The sequence below is a fragment of the Crinia signifera genome, chromosome 4, assembly GCF_055691185.1.
Source record: "Crinia signifera chromosome 4, ASM5569118v1, whole genome shotgun sequence".
NCBI classification, from domain to species: Eukaryota; Metazoa; Chordata; class Amphibia; order Anura; family Myobatrachidae; genus Crinia; species Crinia signifera.
Window position 1 is genome coordinate 91,587,613 of NC_139220.1, and position 20,063 is coordinate 91,607,675.

General features: G+C 45.5%; 1 protein-coding gene across 1 annotated transcript in view; it reads left to right on the forward strand.

The window, feature by feature from the left end:
* Window positions 1–20,063, forward strand: part of ERGIC1 (endoplasmic reticulum-golgi intermediate compartment 1) — a 121,979-nt gene that overhangs the window by 30,949 nt on the left and 70,967 nt on the right. The window contains exon 3 of the mRNA XM_083181990.1: window positions 13,388–13,460. Coding sequence (XP_083038116.1) covers window positions 13,388–13,460 — 73 coding nt within the window. The remainder of the gene's footprint in view (window positions 1–13,387; window positions 13,461–20,063) is intronic.

Genomic DNA, 20,063 nt, shown 5'->3' on the forward strand with positions numbered 1-20,063 from the left:
GCGATGGCAGCTGGCGTTTCGGCAAGGCGAGCCTTATGGCTGAAACCATGGAGTGCGGACGCAGGGTCTAAAAATAGACTGATCACGCTCCCGTTTGAAGGTACCTACCTGTTCGGTTCTAAGCTGGACAGTATGATCCAGAAACTGTCTGGAGGGAAATCAACCAGGTTACCCCAAGACAAGAGAAATAAATTCCCTATTCCGAATGTCGGCAAACAGGGTTATAGAGAGGCGAAGAGCTACAGGCCGGGGCGGCCGTTCTTCAGAAGAGGCGGCGCCAGTACATCCAGGCAGTCTTTCCGCCAGTCCTTTCGGAGAGGGGGAAGGTCATGACTACCCTCAGAAGGTGGGAGCGAGACTATTAAGATTTGCGGAGATCTGGAGAGAGACCATAAGGGACAGGTGGGTCCTGAACATTGTCAACAATGGGTACAGGATAGAGTTTGTAAAGGTGCCCTATTGCAACAGGTTCCTGGTCTCAAAGACTCCGAAAGACTTAACACAAAGGAAAGAGCTACTATTGAAGATCCAGCAGTTACTGGAAATAGAAGCCATAGAAACAGTACCAGAAACTCAGAAAAAGAAAGGGTTCTACTCGAACCTGTTTTTAGTGAAAAAGAGCACAGGTGGTTTCAGGACCATCTTGGATCTGAGGGACCTCAACACATGGATAAAGACTCTGAAATTCCGCATGGAATGTGTGAGGTCAATTATGATAGGGTTGAAGAAAGGCGAGTTCCTAGCATCAATAGACTTGCGAGATGCCTACTACCATGTGCCAGTGTGTCTTCAAGACAGAAAATTTCTCCGATTTTCGGTGATGGGAAGTCACTTCCAATTTACATGCATTCCCTTTGGCCTCAAGACATCACCCAGAGTATTTACGAAGGTGTTGGTGACCCTAATGGCAGAATTGAGGCAGCAGAAGATCCAGATCTGGCCGTACCTGGACGACCTTCTGGTGACAGGAGAATCCAAAAGAAGGGTACAAGAAGACATCGAGACAACGATCAATTTCCTTCAGAGACACGGATGGGTAATCAACCTAGAGAAGAGCCAACTGGTCCCATGTCAAAAGATCCAGTTTCTGGGGTTGAGAATAGACACTGGAAAATTCGCGGTGGCGTTATCAGTAGAGAGGTGCGTGAAGATCCATCACCTAGCAAAGTCACTGTTTCTGAAGAAGAGATCTCCTTTGTGTCAGGTATTCCAACTACTAGGCATGATGGCATCGTGCATCCAGGTAATACCATGGGCCCAGTGGAGGATGAGAACTCTCCAATGGCAGTTTCTTCACTATTCAAGAGACAAAAGCAGCGAAAGGCAACTTGTGTCCCTGCACGACAAGACGAAAAGGTCACTACTGTGGTGGACAAGGGGTTTGGAGGCAAAGTACACAAAGCTGGAAAACCCGGAGTACCTAATTCTGACAACAGACGCAAGTATGCTGGGCTGGGGTGCTCATCTTCAGTCAAGATCGGTGCAAGGAATCTGGTCGACAGAAGAGAGTCAGAGATCCTCCAATGTGAGGGAGTTACTAGCGGTCTGGAGATCGATAGAGAAGCTGTCCCATGCCATCCGAGGTTCACACCTAAGAGTCATGTCAGACAACAGGACTGTAGTCTCATACCTAAACCACCAGGGTGGCACGAGAGCAAAGAGGCTGATGATGGTCTCAGAGAAAATTCTGACGTGGGCAGAGGCGAATCTTCAGTCAATATCAGCGGTATACATTCCGGGAGCAGAAAATGTACAAGCAGACTTCCTAAGTCGCAGGGAGGTGCTTCCCGGAGAATGGGAGATAAGCAAAGCAACATTCAACTCAATTGTGACAAGATTTGGTCTCCCTCAGATAGACCTCATGGCGACGTTTGGCAACAGAAAGGTGAAGAAATTCTGTTCCAAATTCTATCACCCACAAGCCCTAGCTATGGATGCTTTTTCAATAAAATGGAAATTCAGGCTGGGATACGTGTTTCCACCTATCCCGATGATAGACAAGGTTCTGAAGAAAGTAGCAGAAGACAGGGTGGAGGTGATTATCATCCTACCGGACTGGCCCAGAAGACCGTGGTTCTCAAAGGTACTCAACATGAGGATACAGGAACCATGGAGCATACCAGTACAGACCGACCTGCTGACGCAAGGACCAATCTGTCATCCAGATCCAGCTATATTTTCCTTAAAGGTATGGAAATTGAGCGGAAGGTGCTGAAGAGGTACAACCTATCCAACCAGGTAGTAGGGATGATGCTGGAGGCGAGGAAGAAGGTCTCATCGTTAGCCTACTATAAAACTTGGCTGAAATTCCTAAGCTGGGGAAGCTTTGAGGAAGAATTCCACGAAATACCGACTTCAAAAGTACTACAGTTTCTGATGGACGGCTTCAAGATGGGCCTAGCGACGGCTACGATTAAGTCACAAATCTCGGCCTTGAGTATCCTGCTAGACCGTAGTCTGGCGGAGGAGAAGATGGTGAAGAGATTCGCTAGAGCCATGAGAAAGATGCGTCCACCGGTAAGATCTCTAGTAGCCCCATGGGATTTGAACCTAGTACTACAAGTTCTGGCGAAACAACCATTCGAACCTTTACCAGAAATTCCGATGAAGTACCTGGTGTGGAAGGTGGTGTTTCTCATTGCGATAACATCGGCAAGGAGGATTGGGGAACTCCAGGCCTTATGGGTTGAAGAACCCTACTTGGTCATCTTCCCAGACAGGGTAGTTTTAAGAACAAACCCGGACTTCCTTCCAAAGGTGATATCATCTTTCCACCTAAACCAGGATATAATATTACCAAGTTTCTTCCCAGATCCAGAGACTAAGGAGCAGAAGACTTTGCATATGCTAGACTTGGTGCGAGCTATTTCCACGTACAAGGAAAGAACGGCCAGCATAAGGAAGACAAACCACTTATTCATCATACCAGAGGGTCCAAGGAAGGGCTTGTGTCCAGCCAAGCAGACCATCTCCAGATGGGTTAGAGAAGTGATAGTCTACGCCTATCAGCAGGAAGATAAAGTAATACCTTCTATCATAAAGGCACACTCTACCAGGGCAATCTCAACGTCATGGGCTAAGAAGGCCAAAGCGTCGGTGAAGGACATTTGCCTTGCGGCAACATGGTCGTCGCCCCATACGTTCTCAAAGCATTATGCCCTGGATATAACAACTGCCCACTTTGGGAACCATGTGTTAAATGAAGCTCTATCAGTGAAAACTAACTGAATAGAGTAATAAATTTTACGTGCATATATCATGGTCTCCCTCCCGTTTGTGATAGCTTGGGTATGTCCCAGTGTTATGGCTGCCATGGGGATCGTAAAAGAAAAGTGCGAATTATAACTCACCGATAATTCCTTTTCTTGTTAGAGATCCCATGGCAGCCATCTAGATCCCTCCCAGATATATGTGTTTTTCAGAAACCGATGAAACGGAGACAAACGAAAGACACAGAGGAGAGGGAGGAGGAGGCTATTATACCCAAGGTGGGCGGTCCCTGAAAAACATTCTGTCTGAACTAGGAGAAGGGAGGATATCCCAGTGTTATGGCTGCCATGGGATCTCTAACAAGAAAAGGAATTATCGGTGAGTTATAATTCGCACTTTTCTTTGTTTTAAAAATATCGGAGAAATCCGATGACGTGGAACCTTTATTGAAGGCCCTTATAAAAGAGGCAGGGCACTTCTGAAGAATTGGAGGAATATAATACCAGAATGGGGTAAGCACCGTGTGAATCCTCCATCAGAAGTGTATGTATGTATGTATGTATGTATGTATGTATGTATGTATGTATGTAGAGAGAGAGAGAGAGACTGACTGTGATGGCGGCACTCTGCTTTAAGAAATGAGACACAGGAGACCTTGTAGTTCCCGACGTTTCAAGCCTGGTGCAGGCTTTTTATCAAGGTGCAAGAGACAACAGTGTAAAAATACAAACATACCTTTATACTAGATCTTGAGCCGTCCACCCGGCATGGAAGATGACGTCACCAGTCGGCGTCGGCCGCTGAGGCCGTGGAGGGATCTCAGATCTGCCAGTCAAAGTGCAAAAACAACGTAATGAATAATACAAAAATTATGGCATAAAATACAAGTGCATATAATACTGATGGCTACCCATCGGGTAGAAAGTGGTAATGAAGAGAAAAAATGGATAAAAAGTTAAAATGTGATACATATAAAACATGGAATGCAGGTAGCGCTTCCTAGGACATAGCGCACTATACGTACAGGGTCACGTGACTTGCTCCACAGTGCCCTATTGGATAACAAATAATGTGTCACAGAATAGAGTGTGCTACGCTATAGGATACAAATGACAGTTGCTATTGACAACTATAAACAATGCATGATGTGCCAGCAGGATGTTACAAGAAATAGGACAACCCGGCAAGTTCGTTTAACCCCTTAGGGGCCAACGTATCAAGCCGGTAAATCCACCGACTTTCTGCTTTGCACAATAACAACCCCCTGTCCCCTCCTCTCTTAGGACAGGGGATCTGTTCAATGATGCGATGCCTCAAAGATGACAGCGAATGGCGAGCCGTGGCGAAGTGTCTCGCCACCGGCTGCTCACTAGAACCAGTCAATAGGTCATGTTTAATGGCAGACCATAGTGTTTGCCGCAAGGGCAGCTGACCAAATACACCACGTGGGTAGAGGTACATGTTACCCTTTGCCTGATTTTAAAAGGCTTTCCAGAGTACGGGTGCCAAAACTTGTCTCCCACTGTCATGTAGGAACAAGTTGTGCACCCGCTGCACTTAAAACATCCGGGCTTTGGAACTCCCAAGAACGACATAGTCGACAGCCCGGACGACGGCATGTCGACTATCATTCTTGACCAGGAAATCCTTCAGGTTTTTTCCCCTGGTGTAAGCGCACATGAGTTGGAATTCTTTTAATGATTTGAGTGCAGGATCGGTATTAATGATGGGCCAGTGGGTCTTAGCCGTTTTGTTAATGGCTTTACTTTTGGGATGATATGCATTGACCCAAATGAACTTATTCTGTTTTTGGGTTTTGGAACCACTCAATGCTTGTTCCCTGGGTATAGCCAGGGCTCTCTCACGGGCTCTCAACAGGTCACCCAGTTGGTACCCCCTTTCCCTGAATTTCTCCACCATTTTATCCAAGGCTGTTTCAAGGGCAGTTGGATCGCTCACAATACGGCGGACCCGCAACATTTGGGAAAACGGGAGACCATTTTTTAACGGAGTGGGGTGATGGCTGGAAGCTAACAGTAAGTTATTGCGGTCTGTGGGTTTACAATAAAGGGATGTACTAATCACCCCTTCCTCGTTCACTATGTTGACATCCAAAAACTGGATGCTGGATTTACTGATGACGTATGTCAATTTAACTGGAGATGGCGACATGTTGTGGGTAATGATCAAATTTTCCAGCATCTCCTGAGGACCAGACCACAGGATCAGCAGGTCATCTATGTACCGTGTGTACAGTACCAGATGCCTGCTGATCCCGGGGTCCTGTAGGAACAGCTGGTTTTCAACCTCAAACATGAAGCTGTTGGCCAGCGATGGGGCCACAGAGGACCCCATCGCACAGCCACAGCATTGTAAATAATAACGGTTGTTTGACATAAAAAAGTTACGGGTTAATGTAAGCCTCAACAATTGCATAAAGAGATCGATGTTAGGTCCCTGATAGAGAGGGTTGTCCGTTATGAGTGATCTGACCGCCGCGAGCCCCCCCTCGTGTGGGATACACGTGTAGAGGCTCGCGACGTCGACCGTACACAACAGGCATCCCTCCGGGAGTCTCCCCAATGATAATAATTTAGAAAGCAATGAATTAGTATCTTTCAAAAAAGTGTCCTGGCCTTGCACACACGGTTGTAAAAAACCATCCAGAAAAATGGAAATGGGCTGATACAGCGAACCCCGGGCAGAGATGATAGGTCTGCCCGGGGGATCCACTGTGCTTTTGTGCACCTTGGGGATTGTATAAAGAAGTAGGACCACAGGAAAATCTGTGGTCAAAGCATCTTTGACTTGCGCACTGATCAATGTATCGGTCAATGCCTTCTGCAAAATAGTGTCCAGCTCTTGCTTGTACCCAAGTGTGGGGTCCCTCGGCAGGGGCAGGTACACACTTGAGTCAGACAACTGACGGGATATTTCTCGTAAGTAATCTGTTGCATTCTGGATTACCAGTCCTCCTCCTTTATCCGCCGAACGGATGGTTATTGATGTGTCAGTACTTAAAGCTTTTAAAGCACGCCATTCACCTGCGGAAAAGTTGGAATTCTCCGGTGCAGGTTTCTTCAAAATGGCAGCAGTATTGTGTTCTATTAACCTGTGAAAGGTTTTGATCGAAGGATTTGAGGATAGGGGATCAAATTTCGATTTCTTCCGGATAGCAGCTGGTATAGGAAAAACACCTTCAGAGATGGACTCTTTGTCCTGGAAGTGTTCCTTCAGTTTAAGCTGTCGATGGAGTTTAAATTGTTCAATTTTAATTTGAAAAGGATCCGGTTTGTTAGTCGGAACGAAATTTAACCCCTTCAGGAGCACCTTAGTTTCATCCAGACTCAATGGGCGGGATGATAGATTGAATATAGGATTGTTTACTCGGTTTCAGCAAAATATCCGGGAAACGGATTCTTCAAGGGAGGAGGGCTCCTCTGCAAGTGAGCAGGAGGCCCCAAAAAACTCCAGGGGGCGCACCAGCGGCGGGTGGGTGCGCACCCGCAACCAATTAGCCCGCGTAGAAGAACGTACACAAGGCGTGGAGGCCAAAATAAGAGGTCGCAAAAAACCACCCAAAACCCCGGCCAACAAGAAGTAAACAATCCTATATTCAATCTATCATCCCGCCTCCAGCGTCCATCACGGCAGCCTCCCGCTGGCGTCCACGTGTGTTGCGCAGGACGCCAGCGGGAGGCTGCCGTGATGGACGCTGGAGGCGGGTGTCAATTATCTGTGGTATGTATAAATATGTGTAGTGTGTTTATGATGATTGTGTATCCTGAAGAACTGCCTATTAAAGTTTGAAACATTGATTATCATCACTGCTTAAAGAATCTTTTATTGGGAGGAGTGCCGCCGTATGGTTTGATATATACTGTGTGTGTGTGTGTGTGTGTGTGTGTATATGTATATGTATATATATGTATGTATATGTATGTATATATATATATATATATATATATATATATATACACACATATACAAATGACCGCACTCTCACCCAATAAAGCAACAGTGGGGTGCCCATCCAAAAGCACTGGCCAGGAGGCTAGTACTCAAAAATAGTCCAGGAATCCACACACAAGGTGTAGAAAGGAGAGCACTCTCCAATCACAAATGTAATTTTTGTGAAAAATCCAAATGAGTTAAATCATGAAATAAAGAGACATCACAATCCTTGAAGGTAAAGGTGATATATTAGTATGACAGCCCCGACGTTTCGGTCCAAATCAAGGACCATTATCAAGGAGCATGGTCATCAAAGTTTACAGGTAGTCAGCGACGAGGAAATCTCTGCCATGAAGGACAGGACAAGATCAGCTACCTGGTAGCTGATCTTGTCCTGTCCTTCATGGCAGAGATTTCCTCGTCGCTGACTACCTGTAAACTTTGATGACCATGCTCCTTGATAATGGTCCTTGATTTGGACCGAAACGTCGGGGCTGTCATACTAATATATCACCTTTACCTTCAAGGATTGTGATGTCTCTTTATTTCATGATTTAACTCATTTGGATTTTTCACAAAAATTACATTTGTGATTGGAGAGTGCTCTCCTTTCTACACCTTGTGTGTGGATTCCTGGACTAACTATATATATATATATATATATATATATATATATATATATATATATATATATATATATATATATATATATATATATATATATATATATATATATATATATATATATATATATATATATATATATATATATATATATATATATATATATATATATATATATATATATATATATATATATTATATATATATATTAGATGTTCATCCTTTGTTTGATAATATAAGTTAGAGCATATGATATTGTCATTGGATCAGAATTTATTGAGAGTACAGAATCAACCATGAAACCCACGTGTATGGGTCATTGGGTTGTCCCAATTTAGGTCACCATGCAAGATGAGACTAATGGTGTGTACACACGGTACAATTTAGCCAACAGTTTTGACTATATATAGTCAAGCACAAATTGAAGCGAGAAAGATCAGGCTGCATTGACTATAAAATACAGATCTGTACTATATCATCAAAATTGCATGCATGTCTTTTGGCTTGCTTTGCGATTCGATCGGGATCAAATAGCATGGCTGTCGGCTGTGTGTACACACCATTACCTGTAGCCTATGTGGCCGCTTTACTCCTGGAGTGAACAGAAGCTTATGGGTCTGGTTTACATCGGGAGGTGTGTCTTCACAGTGGTGGTAATAAGTTCTGAAATACGGTGCCCAATTTATTTATTTACAGTTTCTTATATAGCTCCGCAGATTCCGTTGTGCTTTACCAATTTATGCCCAATACGAGTGCATGGCTAGATAGTGTTTTTTTTCCTTAATTTTATTTTATTTTATTTTATTTTACTTGCTTAATTGCTGCAGACCAACTACTAATATGGCTGCAGCAATGCAAATATCTTTTAGCAGCAACATTGCTATATTAGTATAAATGGAGGGATTCAGATGGATTAAAGGCCCATACACAGGGCCGGTGCAAGGCATCTAGGTGCCCTAGGCAAACCTGCAGGACACCGCCCCCCCCCCCCCCCCCCCTCGCTGTCTCTCCTTGCCTGGCTCCAGGCTCCAACTGCATGGCGCGTAGACGCTACCCCCACCAGGCTCTATAATTAATAAAGTAACGAAACTAGCGAGGGTGCAGGGGACTGCTTGCCCGTGTACCAGCTAGCCGCTGCGCTGACAGACAGTTCTGAATCCCCAGTTATCAGGCCTGCCTGCTACAGCGGGAAACTTTGTCACCCCTGTCAGTCAGTCAACTGCCTGTCAGCGTTACTTAATCCCCTGCCCGCCTCCCCACCCTGGACGGTCTGGACTGGACACCGACACACACGAGCGGGCGGCAGAGCAATGTACTGACTCCGGCGGGTGGAGGAGCGCCCGCCAGCCCAGCTACTTAGTGAAACACACTCACTATGTAGCTGGGCGGTCGGGCGGCGGCGGCTCCTCCACCCGCCAAAGTCAGTACATTGCTCTGCCGCCCGCATCATCATGTGTGTCGATGTCCGGTCCAGACCATCCAGGGTGGGGAGGCGGGCAGGGGATCAACGCTGACAGGCAGTTGACTGACTGACAGGGGCTACGAAGTTTCCCGGTGTAGCAGGCAGGCCTGATAACTGGGGATTCGGAACTGTCTGTCAGCGCAGCAGCTGGCTAGTATGCGGGCGGGCTCTGGCGGGGTTACTCACAAATAGCTGCTTGCTTGTTTCCTCTGCAGGCATGGCAGCTTCTCTGGGCATAGCTTCCTGCTGGCTGCTGCTTCTCCCCGGCTGCAGCTCACTACCGCCCCCTAGTGGCCGGCGCCCTAGGCAAATGCCTAACCTTGCCTAGTGGTGGCGCCGGCCCTGCCCATACACACTGGGTGACTTTGAGCGGAAAGTCGCTGAACACAGCATGTTTGAGCGGCTTTCAGCTCAAAGCCACCCAGTGTGTATGCCCTGGCGATGAGTGCTGCTGTGTGCTCCCGCATCATCACTGGGAAAGCCGGTCATCTGCTGGTAATACCAGCAGATGAGCAGCTTTGAGGACGGCCTTGCATAGCGCTGCTCAATGCAAAGCCATCCTCTCCCTGCTGACAGAACCGGGCAAGGGTAAAGCCTCTCAGTGTGTATGCACTGAGCGACTTTCCCCCCAGAGATGATCGCATCGCTGTCCATACACGCCAGTGTGTCCCCCAGTGTGTATGGGCCTTTAGCTAGAAGTAGATGCCAACTGTTATCGGTCTGCATTTTGCATCGGCAAGTTATTTGTCGTCATGCTCTTATGTGTCTTTACAGAAAATGCATCCTATGCAGATGACAGGATAGAGGCCCTCAAGGTACTTTGGTTACCTCCGCAAATCCCCAACTTGCACAAGGTGTTGTGAGAATACTAGATGCAGGGGGGAAGAAAACATACAAAATGCGTTTGTGTACAATGCTTTTTTTTCTTGTCCTTTTTTTTGTTTGCCAAATTCTAATCATGAACAATGAAAAATTAAGAGAACCTCAAACAATAACAGCCCCATGTGACCAACTGCTTTGAAAAAAAATGGCCACATGTAGTAGTTTCCAAAGCAGATTGTTATCGCTGTGACAGACAAGACTGATCCTTGTAAGAAAGGGCTTAATTGGTAGGCGGAAGAAGCACAATGATCTAAAGCTGTTGTGACCAGTTAGTACTTGTCGCTGGTGTTGTTGTGCTTGTCAGTCTGCTGACCAGCTGCTCTGAGAGTCTGTTGAATCCTCTGCTTAAGACATTTACAGATCACTGATCCATGGGACAGATTTAATACGAACAAGCAGCGCATGACTAGCTCCCGGTGAACAGTTGACACATACAAATTACTTTACTGTTCATGTACCGAATTCTTTGAATGTGCCACAAAGTAACCTAATGTTTAATGTTTTGACTTAGATTGTCATATTGGTGGACATAATTTTTTTAAAGGACTTAAATAAGTAACAAAAAAAAGTACACTATCCTTTTGTACATACTCTGATAATCTACCATTTACTTTAATGCAGGAGGAAATTAGAGGTGACCTTTAATATGCATAACTTGTTAAGTGTGGAAGGTATGCCATTGCTATAATACACAAGTCTCCGTTTGATCATTTATTATTGCTAGGTGTAATTTTTAATTAATACACTGAGTTAGGGATGGACAATAGGCGGCCTGTCAGCTGCTGTGGGGCTTTACTTACCAGCATGCCCTGCCACGCACTGTTACCTCCAATCAGGCTTCACTTTGGCAGCAGACGAGAATTCAATACCTGGTAGGAAATTGATCCCTATGAGCCAGTAATAGAAGTGGTGCGTGGAGATATGCTTGCTCTTCTTACTGAACTCTGACTGCTAAGTTCACTGAGGAAGGTTAGCTGCTTCCAACTACATAGTTTAGAGAGCAGTTCTAGGAGCACTCAGTCACAGCTTTGTTCCCCTCCCTCACTGGTTTGGCAGTGCACAGGCATCTCATATCTCAGATGTGAGATAGCTCAGGGGTATGTGAAAATCCAAGTACACACAGCCAGGACCATTGCGGAGTTCAGTAGCACAAACTACGGGCAGTGAAGGACTCCTATGACTATGAGGCGCTAGCTTTGTACTGGCACTGCCGTCCATACTTTTGATTTGAATAGATGTACTTTGCTTGAAATATCTCCCCATTTAAAAATAATGTTGGCAGTGACAACAGGGGAGAAGTGGGCAAGTGATCATGGCTTTGACTACCTGTCATTTTGTAGAACGTGATAAAGTGCTGGTTGCTTTGGACACCTTCTAAACTTGCTCACATCTTGACCCCTTTCACTTCTTGATACGTTTGCCCCCAAGTCTGGTGTCTTACTACTCGAGCCACGGATGGAGATCACCAAGCACAACTTTAAGCCTAGAATTAATAGTATAGATGCTATGTGGGGGAGCTCTTTGTTATGTGGCATTGTTTTTGTTGGGTTGTTGAGCTGTTTAACATTATGGGGAAAATACTAAAATAGGAGTTCTATTTCACGTAGGATGTTGCTTTGGGCAACCAATCAGATTCTACTTATTTATTTAGCACCTTCTAGAAGATATTAAATGGTTTCTGATTTGTTGCCCATAACAGCATCCCATGTGAAATTCAACTCCCATCTTAGTAAATTCCCCCCATGTATTCTGTGCCTAGAAATATATGCCCATGCAGAGCATAAATCAATCTCTGCTAAATTCATTGGCCACCTTACAGCACTGGGGTTATGGCGTCCCTTATATGCCATGTTCTCCTGTGTTTGTGTAGGGTGTTTCTCACACGCCAAAGAATTATTGATAAGTTAATGGAATCCTAGTGTGTGTAAATCTGTTTGGTAAGGAATATATTTATTTATTTACAATCTCTTTTATATAGCACAGCATATTCCGTTGTGCTTTACATTTGGAAACAACAGTGATTACACAAACTGGGTAGAAACAAACAGACATAGAGGTAGGAGGGCCCTGCTCGCAAGCTTACAATCTATAGGGTTAATAGGAGGGATACATAAGGATAGAATTCCATTGCATGACAGTCCCACCAGATTATAACACAATCCTGATGGGATGCAGTTAGGTATGAATACTACTGGAGGTTATGTGGGTGTTCTGGAATATGATAAGCTTGCCTGAAGAGGTGAATTTTCAGGGAACGCTTTATATTTACAATATAGGTTGTAAGTTCTACTGGTGCATGGCCTGGTGTAGATGACTTAGTATTGTGTAGACACAATATAATCTACTTTAATATATAAATAAAATAATCATTTTTCATAGTGGAAATGGCTGTCCCCTGTTGAGACCAATTCTTAAGACGTTGCCTTCTCCACCCCTTATTTTATTTATAATAGTAGTAATATTCTCTACTAAACTAAGTTAGCTTTATTATATGTAATGGGGAAACTAGGTATCTCTGAGCACCCCCTGGATCCCATCAAAACGCAATGAGCAGTGTACATTTCATATGTGAAGCCCAAAGTATGTAGTGTCGCACCTAAATAGCTTACTAAATTGTTAAGAACAATCTTGCCGCTATTTACTGGTCTCCTTTTCAGAAGCTAACACTCTGACCTTTTGGTCTAGGTGAATCCTATTGTCATTCACTGCGACCAAGGACTTTTGTCAGCTGTGGCAATGACTAATCTGCTTTACTGGGATTTGAGCTGGGCGGAAGTATTACTACGTCACCATGTTAATGAACTTACTCTATTAACCCACTCTTACTCCATGCCACAACAATGTAGACTGGTTGTGGACTTAATACCCTTAAATTACCTCCTGGGCAACCTGCTGGCATAGGAATTGATCATCCCTATGTTTCCAGCATTTTCAGTTTACAACCTGCTGTGTTTAAATGATCTTACAGGTGATCTCTTAGGTGTAGAGATGAACATTCGCCTCAGGCACCTTCATATAAACACGTTTCAGTTGCTTAGTATACTGTTTGCATAGAGCAAATATAATATTTTCTTACAGATGGAAGGATAGTTCCTGGTGTGTGAGTCAGTCACAGCTGCTATCTGAGTAATATTTGGTTTGTCTGCGCAATACATGTTTTGCTTGTTCCTAGTGAGGGTATAGTACTGTTCATGTAATAACTGTGCAGTCCCTTCCCTTCTTCTAGTTACTCCATTGCTTGTTCCTTTCTTACAGTTTCCATCTGCTGCTGTCTCTTCATCACCTTTCTGTTCTTGTCCGAGCTGACGGGATTTATTTCCAATGAAATGTGAGTATTTGCTCAGAAATGGAAACCAAACAAGTGTATAGAGATGTAATGACTCTGTATTTCTGGAAGAATAATAAAAGACTGCTAATGTATATCCAGTTGTTTGGCCTGATCACTGAATGAGTGGGTCTGCTGCCTATTTTGCCACACGCCAGGGGTGTAACTAGAACTTTGAGGGTCCCATAGCAAAATATTGAAAGGGCCCCCTTCCCACCATTGTTACTATAATGCACCTTAGGTGCAGCGAGAGAGATTAAGAGATAGGTGAGACAGAGTAGTGATAGAGGGTTAAGAGAGAGAGAGAGGGGGACAGGGAAAGAGAGTAGGGGAGAGCGAAAGATATATAAAAGAGAGGGGGGTGATGAGAGGAGGTGGGGGAGGCAGCACTGGAGAAAAAATTACAAGATGGGTTGAGGGGGGCTGGGGAGATGGAGTGGGGTCTGAACAGACAGGGAGAGGGGAATGAGCAGATAGAGAGTAGGAAGAGAGCATGCTGGGAAAACAGAGAATGGGCTGGGGAGGATAGAGGGGACTGAGCAGACAGGGCGGGAGGGGGAGAAAGGGTAGCTGGGGGGACATGGATGGTGTTAAGAGTAGGTCTGGGGAGACAGATAGTAGGTGGAGAAGTGGGCTAGGGAGGAGGGAAAGAAGGTGCTGGGGGGAGAGAAGGGGCTGGGCAGACAGGGAGGGGGGGGATAGGAGGGCTTATAAAACAATGGAGAGTCTGAGAGGTGTGGTGGCGACAAAACTTTGTAAAGTACTTTCTAATTCTCCACCCCCCTTTCTGGGTACCTTTTTTTAAGTACCCACTGAATCCCCAGTAGTAGTGGTGCTGTGTACCGTCGGGTTGCATCAGCACTGCACTTCTAATCCTCCCGCTGACCAGCGCCAGCATCTCCAGTCAGTTGCATTAATTGCCAGCGCTGTCTCCCGCTGACCGGCGCTGGTAGCCACATGTACAGTTCCCCGGCGCTGGCAGCTGCATGTCTTCATTTCCCTAACGCCTGCAGCAGTGTATTGATCCCCGGCAAGGGTCTCCAGCGCTAACATGTGCCGTCAAACTGGTAGTAGAACCACTGCAGCCTCTGATGGGGGTCATGGGACGAGGTGTTGCAGTCACTACCCGCACGGCACGTTTTTAAAAAGAAATAATTAAGAAAACTTCAAGAGGGTGCAGAGGAGTGCCTGCTCGGCCTTGGGCCGCCTTAGCCCCCGGCCCCATAGCAGTTGCACCCTATGTAGTTACGCCACTGCCACACGCGGTGGGTGTCATTTAGACAGATTGGGTTGTTAGCATGCTGAGCATGTGCTTAATAAATCATGCTGCTGTGTTTTTGTTTTTTTCATGGAACAAAATGTGTTTTTTTTTTTTTTTTTAGCTGACTCTGGCATCTGGTCAAAATAATTTTGGGTACTTCCTCATCTTTGCGGCCACAGCTTACGCCAGTTACATTAGCCGCTTTCAGAATAGCACCATTGACCCTTTTGCATGCTCTCTTCACTCACCACGCCTCAGACTCGGTGTCTCGCTTCGCTCGCTACAAGTTTACTAAAGGTAATAGATGGTGGTGTGGACCCAGGGTGGTGTGGGTTACGCTACAGAAGTTCTGTGGCTGCAAAGATGAGGAAGTACCGAATTTTGCTCTTGTGCCCAATCTTACTGGGCCAGTCCTTGCCAGATGGTACACCTATTCATGCCTGCCTCATGGTGCTTATCTTAATATGGGTGTGGGTGTGTTTTGTACCAGTCTTCTATATATTCAGTATACTTCCCAGATCTGACCTAGCCTTTGTCACTGAGCTCTAAATTTTGTCATTAGTGCACTAATCTTCCCAAGAAAAAAATGTTTCCATGTGACTTATAGGTAACGTGATTAATAAAGGGCATATTTACTATAAAATGAAGCGTGCCCCTGAAATATTAAGCATTCGGTGATGAGGATTCTTTATTCACTTCAATTTATTCTTTTAAATTGCCTGGACACATACTCTGGTAATAACCATTCCTAGCGATCAGGAACAAATTAAGTAGAGGTGCCACTGCCAAATATGTGCAGACTGAGGCCCAGTTTCAGTGTATTTAGACACTGCAGTCAAACTTTTGTGTGTCTTCAGCCGCCACCAACAGTCGCACCAGCACTAAACTAGGCTCATATTAACTGCGTAAAGGGGCATACAAGAGTTGCAATTTCAGACTTTAAAATTTTTTTTTTAAAGTGATCTCTTATGAATCTGATTGCTCCTTGTGTATACACTTCAGCGATGCGCTGCGCGGTACTGCACGTCGCTATCACCCATCCTGAAAGCCGGTGCTTTCACCAGCTTTCTCTATGATCTTGGGGTTTTGCCTATTAAAAACAGGCAAAGCCCCGCTCAGCGCGATCGCACAGCATGGATTTTGAATGATGCAGGGTGCTAGAATGAACACTACACATTGGAATCAGTAGGAAAATAATGAAGCATCATTTGAAAACACATTGGCTCCATCAGGAAACAGGTATTTTTTCTGTGGGAGCAAAGTGTTTTCTGATTACCACAGACTCCCCCACAGATGTCTGACATGTTTCTAGTAATTGCTGAAATTCTTGGTTCCGTGCTTGGAGTGACGTGGTAGTGTGGTTAGTGGGAACTTTCCGCGGAAAGTGTTTTCCCACCAATGTGAAGGTGAATGAAAGCTATAGGACAGGCATGTCCAAACTATGGCCCTCCAACTGTTGTGAAACTACACATCCCAGCATGCCTAGCCATATTTTTTAGCATTCCCTAATAGTAAAACTGTAGCAAGGCATGATGGGACTTGTAGTTTCCCAACAGCTGGAAGGCCAACGTTTAGACATGCCTGCTATAGGAAAAGGTGAGGATAACATTTGTATTACATTGGAGCCTAAATACAGAAAGGTGGATGATTATACCTAATAGAGTACATTGATGTGCATATTATTGGCTATTAACTATCTTATCCTTATTGGATTAAATTCTTCTTCTTTGCTTACACTTACAGTATAAAGTTTTAAAATTGTAATTGAAAAGAATCACCTAGAAACATTTTACTGTACATTATACAAGCGATTTTATATGAACAAATAAGCTGTATAAAGGCTGCTATTTAGTGATAAGTCCGTTATCCGCTTTAGGGGAAGAGGTCTCAAATCTTTAACAATAATAAAAGATGTTGCCCGTTGCAGCCAATCATCTTCTAGCTGTCATTTATCGCACACATCCTATAAAATGACAGATGTTGGTTGCTATGGGCATTTTCTCCTCATCTCCCCTTTGGCATTGGAAAAGGTATAGCAGGTCCTGAATCAGGTGTAACCCCATAGTAAATAATAGGACCATAAATAATATACTTGACAGAGGCAGACAGGCCTCCTATGAGTCCAGTAATCACAACCGTATACAGAAGACTGGACTGATTACTTCATGCGTTCCAGTCACGGAGCACAAAACCAGAAGTGCAAACACCTAATTCCAGTTGTGTGAGTATGGCAATGTAATGATGGGTTGTGTAATGGAGGAAGAAGGGTAACTCCACAGAAAGAAGAATTAGAGTGACAAGAGAGCGAGAAACAGCAGGAGAGAGGGGAAGGTGGTGAGGGAAAAAAATCTCTAACATTCCTTGTGCATAACGTTGTTATCGAAATTATATGGATTCAGGATGGAGGGTAGAACTAGAAACTGATTTTTGCACAGCCATCATTCACCTAAATTTAACTCCTTTAAGGCCCCATACACAGGTCCGACTTGACCTGTATTCATCAGATTTCATTGGATCGGGCCAATTATATCGGATGAAAATAGGGAAAATGGGATGTACTTGACATCAGATCCGATGGGTGTTCCCATGCGCCGATCAGGGCCTATAGATCATATATGCAACACGTATAATCTGTCAGGTCCGACGCATCAGTAACACATGACTGGTGCTCTCCCCGCTCTGCACCTCCCTGGAGGGAGAATAAATTAGTGTGGCGAGCGCAGCAAGCCCGCAAGGGGGGGGCGATCCACGTCCCCCCCTTGTCGGCATTTCGGCTGTCGGGATTCTGAACGCCGGGATCCCGACCGCCGGGATTCAGTACTGAATCCCATAAAGGGGCGGATGTATTAAGCCTTAACAAGAGATAAATCCAAGGGTGATAAGGAGAGATAAACGTTCTGCCAATCACCTGCTAACTGCCATGTTACTGCCCGTGTTTGAAAAATGTCAGTAATGAGCTGATTGGCTGGACGTTTATCTCTTTGGGGCAGATGTGTTATCTGTGCCGCTATAATACTTCCTGCTTTGCCTCATTAGCGAGGCAAAGCAGGAGGGGAGACCGACAAGATGTATTAACATCTTGTCTGCCAAAGCGGGGGAGCGCTAACTCCCCCCTCCGGCGATGTCCCCTTCTGGAGATAGCGCATCAGTTTACACTGATGCGCTGTCTCCCCCGGCCGGCTGCACTGGGCATGCGTGGGATCTCGCTGCTCATGCGAGATCCCAAGCGCAGCCCAGACCTAAATGCAGGGACTGCGCTGTCCCTGCTGTTTAGATATGGCTTCGCCAGCCTGCTGCTGGCGAAGCCAAAAGCAGCAGCGGGCGGAATGGTCAGCGATGCTGACCGTACATACATTCAGCCTGCTATCATTTAGATAGCGGTGCCGATATGGACAGGGGCGCATAGCATACCACACGCTGTCACCATCATACATGGAGGAGAAGCAGTATCAGTGCACCTAATGTGCGCTGATACCCTTCTCCCCCATATCGTCTGATCATACATCTGCCCCATTATCACCCTTGCATTTATCTCTTGTTAAGACTTAATACATCTGCCCCCAAGTGTCTACCCCCATAAGCCCCCAGCCTGTGAAATGAGGAGCTGATTGGTTAGTGCTTTATCTCTCACCATGCTTCAATAAATATCATTCTTAGAAAACAGATTTATTTTATGCCTTGTCTTTTTAGATGCATGATGCCTAATGAGGCTCCCCGTTCTCTGACACTCTGCTTCTCCCTCTCTATCCATACTGATTCATATGTGTTGCATGTTGAAATCATTTTCAGATATCTTAAGTATCTGATTTAATATTAACCCTCGGGACACTTGGGGTTCATTGTTTCTTAGCAACCATTTTAATACATGGCTACAGCGGAAATACACAAACATTTCTGATGTATGAGCTGTCAGTTCTCTTGAGTCTGTAGTAACATGAAAGTTATGCTAATCGCTGTGCCCTACTAACATCGAAGATAGAACTCATACTCGGGCCCTGTCACTTCCTGGGAGTCACATAGGGGATTCCAGTCTGATTGTTGGGTTGTGATGTCTTCCTTATAACTCTTATGGAAATTTAGGTTCATTTTGCTTTTCTTTTCAATCTACACCTATTTTTACTTTTTGTACACCTGTATCTGGTTATGGCCAACATCTTGAGATATTAAGTTCCCAAAAACATAGCTGCCAAATCTCACATAACCATAATCTACATAAATCTTGCAGGTTTGTTTATGGCATTTTACACGTTATTGGTTACCGCATAAAGTAAATAAGATTATTCCCAGTCACAAAAAGTAAGGATTGAAGTTGGTAAGATACGCAAGCATATGCGTTTCTATAATGTGTGTGTGTGTGTGTGTGTGTGGGGGGTGCCCTTGTTTCCATGGGGACCGACACTGCACCTAGTGTTCATGCTAGCTTTGTTTTTCAGGGTGCCGTGCCCTGACCGTTTAAAAAAAAAAAAAAAAACATGGAAATCCGCTCTGCCCTTTAAATTGATTACTGTGCTCCCTTCCGCCACGCTGTTGAAGTCCAGTCTTCTACTGAACGGCAGGGGGTAGAGACTGGAAGAGCGAACACTCTGCTCAACTCAGAGCAGCATGTAAGCCCTCCAGCCATGTCCTGTCCCCCACCATCATGTTCTATTACATACAATGCTAGGCTATCCTTGTTTCTGGCACTTTTGCTGCCGCTGACAGCAGGACCCTACTGCCGCCAGCACTAATAACAGGCACTCCAGCTGGTGTCAATGACAGGACCCTACTGCCACCAGCACTGACCGGCACCCCCACTGGTGTTGGTGACAAGACTTGCTGATACCCATAGTGACAGATACCCACTTCCGCCGGTTCTTATTACTGGTGCTCCCACTACCAAAGACATTTATTGTGAGGGGAGGTAGAGCGGTGGTGCAGCACATGAATTCTTCTGCTTTTATTGTGAGGGGAGGTAGAGCGGTGGTGCAGCACATGAATTCTTCTGCTGGGGGTTAGGAGAAATACACAGTGATGTCTGCTACAGCTCTCTCCTTTTTGCTCACCCTTGCTCGCTCTCCTCTATATTTCTCCACTTTCAGCACTCCCTCCACTTTTTCACTCTCTCCCCCTTCCACTCCCACCCTCTGCGCTCCCTCGCTCCCCCCCCCCCTCTGCGCTCCCTCGCTCCCCCCCCCTCTGCGCTCCCTCGCTCCCCCCCCTCTGCGCTCCCCCCCCCTCTGCGCTCCCTCGCCTTTCCCCCCCCCTGCGCTCCCTCGCTTCCCCCCCCCCTGCGCTCCCTCGCTTCCCCCCCTGCGCTCCCTCGCTTCCCCCCCTCTGCGCTCCCTCGCTTCCCCCCCCCCTCTGCG